The sequence below is a fragment of the Pholcus phalangioides genome, unplaced genomic scaffold (assembly GCF_987345545.1).
Source record: "Pholcus phalangioides strain wild (caught in Gottingen) unplaced genomic scaffold, Ppha-v1.0 ptg000011l_1, whole genome shotgun sequence".
In the NCBI taxonomy this organism is placed as follows: Eukaryota; Metazoa; Arthropoda; class Arachnida; order Araneae; family Pholcidae; genus Pholcus; species Pholcus phalangioides.
In genome coordinates this window covers 34,252,488-34,258,737 of record NW_028301604.1, presented here as the reverse complement: position 1 = coordinate 34,258,737, position 6,250 = coordinate 34,252,488, and the positions used below count along the sequence as shown (strand labels likewise).

The 6,250-nt window shown below is 30.7% G+C and overlaps 1 protein-coding gene across 1 annotated transcript in view; it reads right to left on the bottom strand.

Annotated features, from left to right (window-relative positions):
• Positions 1–1,023: 1,023 nt before the first annotated feature.
• Positions 1,024–6,250, bottom strand: part of Sap47 (Synapse-associated protein 47kD) — a 163,868-nt gene continuing 158,641 nt past the window's right edge. The window contains exon 8 of the mRNA XM_089239499.1: positions 1,024–1,603. Coding sequence (XP_089095625.1) covers positions 1,437–1,603 — 167 coding nt within the window. The 3' untranslated portion in view covers positions 1,024–1,436. The remainder of the gene's footprint in view (positions 1,604–6,250) is intronic.

The following is a 6,250-nucleotide window of genomic DNA, read 5'->3' as shown; positions in this document are numbered from 1 at the left end:
GTCGAGCTTGATATTTTTATTTATGTTAGAGTAAGAAAGGTTTACAACCAAAAAAGTATATGGTAAAAGCAAAACATTGCCATTTTGCAAAAGTTTGCTGTTTTTAGCTGCATAAAGTAAAATATTGCTCTAACGTATATATTTGAAATTTCTTAACAAAAAAGACAGGAAGAATACAAGAAAAATTACTTAAAGTTGTAGGGTATGATACTCATTTACTTTTAAACCTTCAATAACCTTCTTGCTCTATTAATAGCAAACAAAATATCTTAAGGTTTTTCTTACTGATAGTTTAAATGGGATACAGTGGGCCATGTTATGCTAGTATACTTCAGCAGTATTTCTTAATTTAATTTTGAAAATTCTTTATGAATTCAGTTATTAAAACTTGGCAACAGATACAAAACACAAAATATCTCTAGAGAGAATGAAGGCTATTTCAAGAACAAGTTCACAATACATAAGATAGCGGGTTATTTGGAAATTTAGGAAAGAAAAAAAAAACACTCTCAAACTTTGAACTTATTAAATAAAATATAGTTTGATAGTCAATAGTAACTACTAACTAAATCACTAATTTATACATTATCTCAATTTGCTAATTTAAAATAAAGACTCATAAAGTACATTGTTTCCCTACATGTCTTAAAAAATAGTTTAATCATTTATTGCATTCCATGTGACAAGTTGGAAAATTATGACTGGTAACTTGGATAATTTATTAAGAAATGTGCATTCAAAAAAAAAAAAAAATTCATATATATATATATATAAAAATACACCCTACACAACATAATATATATACACCCCTACATAAACCATGGTTATTTAACACTCTTAAAACTAGGAAACAAAAATGCAAATAATTTTAGGAGGACTTTTTTCATGTGCATTTTTACGTCAGCTTGTTAAGCTTCAATAATTTATATCTCATTTGTAGTTTTCTCAAATGATTCAAACAAAAATTCATTTCATTTAACATAACACTTATTTCTAGTACATTAATTTATACTTAAAACTGCATTTACATTGAAATTATTTTATTTTTATTGCATGGTCCATACACACAATTGTTTGAATTACAAAATAATTTTTTGTACAAATACTGTCAAGACTCATGCTTTGAGAAAATTCATAGATAAATACAATTAATAGAGGGATATTCATGATGTTTTCAGATACATTGATTCACAAATTTAAGAGAAAAAAACTTAAAAAGCAGTCTGTGCCCCACCTTCCCCTATAACCATGATATACAATATTAAAATATCTCTACAATAAACACCAAACTATGCATTACATTGCATTAAAAAGCATTGCATGACTAGTTACTTGCTGCATTAAATTTCTCACGTAAACATTAAATCATTAATCTCTAATATTGGTTTATATAAGAAATTACACCAGCTATACATAGTGAAAGATGGCCACAGCTATCAGACAAGATCTGTCAACTTCTCTGGACTAATCAGTTCATTTACTTCTTCTTCCAATTTCATCATATCAGCATCATTCTCATCATCATATTCATCCTCACCATTTCCACTAGCAACAACTTCAAATTCCTGCAATTCTTGTTGCAGCTCTTTTTCCCATTCATCATCTATCACATCATTGAAAAGAAAAATAAAAGCTTTTTAACACAAAAATAGAAACTTAATTCATAGACTCAAAATACATGTATGGATTTATCAAAGTTCAACATTTAAAAAATGGTACTATCCCAGAATCCTTTTTAATTACTCCTCATCCATACATAAGAAATGATTTGTAATGGAATCCAAGCTTTAAAACACATTTTCCCAAACTTTTTTGCTTTAGTCCCTTACCTAGCGCCACTCAAACTCAGTTTGGGATACTGAAAAGTACAATATATATGATTAGACAATTATTTTTGCATTGAGAAAAATTGGTACTACTTTCCTTGAGGGCCAAATTGAGTTTATCTTTTTCATTAATGCACACATTAATAGCCCAGAATTGAACAGAAAAAAAAAACTATTTTTGATGCATGAAATATATTCTGATCTTTTTGCGACAGTTACAGGGGCTGAACTTTCCCCTTGTCCTTAGTGAGGTTTTTCTCCTTAAGCACGCTGTTTGTTCTTAGTTAAGGAAAGAGGGAAAAATTCCGTACTTTCCGCTCGCCTTTCCTTAACTAAGAAACACTTTGCTTCCTTAGTTAAGGACAAAGGTGGCGCTAGTTAAGGAGTTGGAAGACCCTCTCGTTAAGTTTGAGGACAACCACATTTCCCGTAATGGCGGCGACGATGTGTGTGTGTTTTTTTTTCTTAACATGAAATTCCATGCACTTTGCATGTTAATGTGCATTAAATAAGTCGAGGTTTTCGGGAGAAAAAGAAATCCTGCTGATCGCAAGATGTGATCTATGTATATATAAGCTATATATAATCGTAAATAATAAATTCCCTCATAATAGGAATAACATGTATTACAGTAAAAATATATTATGTTTGGCCTATCAATAATTCTACATCTTATATTTGTCTTATTAATGCTTATTTTCAAGCCGTCTTAATGACGTAAATAAGCTCAAGGCTCTCTAAGCCTCATGAAAAAGCCAAGGGTATATTTTGGGGGTAAAAGTTGACATGCAAACGTGATACACACACTTGCAATGTGCAAAAATGCTTAAAAATATAATGCATCCTAAAAAAACTACATGCCACCCATTCAGACCCCACTGTATATTTTTGTTTAAAATGTGTTTTTTAATTGAATGCAAAAGGGGTGCTAAATTCTATATTTAATTCGCATGCTTTCCTTAATTGCTACAGCTTCTACTTGTATCATGATTTTGAATTTTCTTAATGGTTGCATGTATTACATAGCTTAATAAGCACTTTATAAATGTATTGCATGAGTAATTAATTTTTGAGTAAAAATTCAGTTTCAGTGGTATTAATGTTAATATTTTTGGACTACAGAGTATTGAGAGTTTGATGTATTCTTGAAGAGATGGCAACCAGAGATCTTGTAGGATTTTTGCAAATTTCTTTAAAGGTAAGTCTGATTTTTGAACATTTTAATTGAAATTTTCCTATATCTCCGACCACTTATAATTTTGTAACATTGAAATCACATAGGAAATAACATTGTTATGTTATGTGTAATTTAGTTGGTGGAATAATGTTTATTTTATTTGAGAAGCATGCATTTAGACAACTGAATGCATGCGGGTACTTTTTGTCATTTTGGGTGAAATGCATGTGTTTTTGGTTTGAATGTGGAATAAAATTAAGAAACTAAATGTTTCTTCATGAATATTTTGACATGAAAAATTTATATTGCCAATTATGTCTAAACATAGTTTCAGTGTTTTTGCAAAACAATGTTCATGAAATACTACTGCTTATTCAACTGCTTATATCAACTTGTTTTTCACACAGAATGTTGCTATAATATTGTTCTGTGCAATGACCTAGAAGTTTTGAAATACTATGAAAAACTTTTGAAATATGGCTGTTTACGTGAAAAAACTACATTTCTCGTTTAAAAAACGTAATATTTTGAATTCAAAATCATGTAAATCCTCAAAAAGTTTCAAAGCTATTGCTCAGATCTTAGTTCATTGCATTGTCATAGCCATATAGAACCCACTGAAAAAAAAATAGATATCTTGTAAAATTTTGTAAACATCAGGTTTAGCATAAACAAAAATAACGTAAATTGCAGTTTCTCAGAAAATGCATCTAAAGATTTCATTAAAAAACACACACTTTTAACATTCAGAATTCACATTCATACATCAGACCTTCCTTCTTTTCAAATTTTTCTTTCTTGCTCCTTTTTTTTTCCGGCTATTTTTGCCATCAGTGTTACATGGTATCTCAAACATCTCACACGCTCATCATCCAACCCAGAGTAAATAGTCTCTAGTTCTTCATCAACTAGGATTCCTAGGGTTTCAAGTACAGGCAATATGCTTACATAGCCAGAATTAAAAATCAGAATTGCAATATGGGTCTTCAACAGAATTTTTGCAGTTCGATAAAAGTGCCCTTAGGCTAAATTATCCAAATCACACTTGAAGATTTTGTTGGAGCTCTGTGCATCATACCGTGCAAGCACTTTGAAACAGGGATTGTGCACAGACTCATGTATGTTGGCTTTATTATATTTATGTTGTCACTAGAGAGGCTAGAAGTAATTTTTTGTCATTCATGTGCAGCTTTATGATACTTACACCAACGGTCGGGTCCTCTTTGGCATTGTACATGCATGTTCTTATCACTGCAGCAACAATGAAAAAATTCAGTTGTAACTGCATATTATTTAAATTTCCCACATTGCTATGAATAGCAATACCATAGTAATTTTGTAGTTTATCAATAAATTAATTGGTTAATTTTCCTTTACCACTCAGTCCTTTCCACGGTTTTCTTGAGTCAACTTAAACGTGCACCAACCATCTTCTGAACATGGCCAATGCATTCCAGTTTAGGAATTTTAGTTTTTAGTTGCTAGGGGCACAAACATATATTATTCATAAGTGTTTGTACATAACACTTTCCAAGACATGCCAATCATGATAAATTCCCTAGAGAAATATCTATAACGTATATATATGGTGCAGTAGTATAGTGAAACCTCAATAACTCGACACCCTCATAGGGTCGAGAAAAATGTCCACTTAAGCAGCTGTCCAATTAGCAAGGTTTTATTTTACCTCACCTTCAATGATTTTTAAAAACTGTATGTATATGTACCTGTGTGTATAGTTAAAATATTCCACATTGCATTATCTACAAATTCATAAAATCATATGATCTGCAATTTTCTATGAAAATTTTCTTTATTGTAAATTTCTTGAATTAGGCAGAAATAGCATATTTTGACTGCCAGGAGATCTTTTATTTCTGAATGAACAGTGCAATTGTCCAAAATAAGCAAAACTTTTCTCTTCTCACTTGAAACATTTTGGTCTAGCTTTCTCAAACATCTCCTGCTCAAAAGTTTCGGAAATCATTCATCCTACCCAAAGATGTGAGAGAGAATCTTCGACACATAATTAATTGTTGAATAAACATTGAAAAAAACAATTATTGAAACACAGGTGAGCAATTTTGTAAAATTTTTCGAACTAATCAACAAAACAATTTCTGGAAATTGTGTATTAGGAAAATGTGCAAAGAATGTGTGCAAAGTGCATGTATGGATAAGTGGTAGTATTAGTAGTGTTCCATAACTGTGGATACATTGAAATATTATTGATAACTATTTATAAAATGTTTTTCAGGTTCTTTGCTGAAATGAGAGTTATAAAAAGGAAGGCATTACATTCTTGTTGGCGACGTAGAACTTGGTGCTCATGAAGTGTATAGATGAATTTAATTCATTAATTTCTCAAGCAAGTTGAACCTTTTTCATTTTCAATTGTGTGTGTCATGAAAATGCCATAAAGTTAACTATATTCATTAATTTTTTTCAATTTACACCCCTCCCCTCCATTTCAGGTTAAATTGCTGAATGAAATGACAAGTGATGACCTATCAGTGCTGACTCAAAGTTGTTCATTTTCAACGAGTTTATTGATCAGCATGTAGGCCTATATTCATATACAGCATGATCATATATGTGCAATTGTGCATGTGAAATGCTTTTGATAATACTGTACACACATGTATCTAATAAATTTATTCATGAGCAGTAAATGGGTGTTCTTTGTTTGTGATTGCAATCTGTAATTAAAAACAATGTGTGTGGATGTTACATTATTACAGTTTTTTGTTGTAGTGAGAATCAGTTGGATAGAAAATTCATAACCTTATTGTAATAACCTGTGCGCAAATACTACATAGTTGATAACTTGTTTGCTATGTTGCAATACAATTTCCCTGAGTGAGAGATCACTCACCGAAGAAGAATATATCTCTAACATTGACATTAAATTCATAGACTTGGAAAATGTTCAACATATCTTCCCCCTGTCATTGAGCATAGCAAATGCTGCATCAACCTCTAAGTAGTTATGCCATGAAGCATCTATGTAACTTTTTTTTATCAATATAATTTAGGTATATTGTTGATTCCCTTGGAATTTTACTTTAGGCTGGAATCACACTATAAAAGTTTGATAAAAGATATTTTACAAAACTTCAAAAATACAACCAATGGGACTATTGGTTGCATTTTTCAAGTTTTATAAAAGTCATTTTATATAAAACAAGAAAAACTCAACCAATAAGCATATTGGTTGCATTTGCTCTGCTCGAATGTAACCTATAAG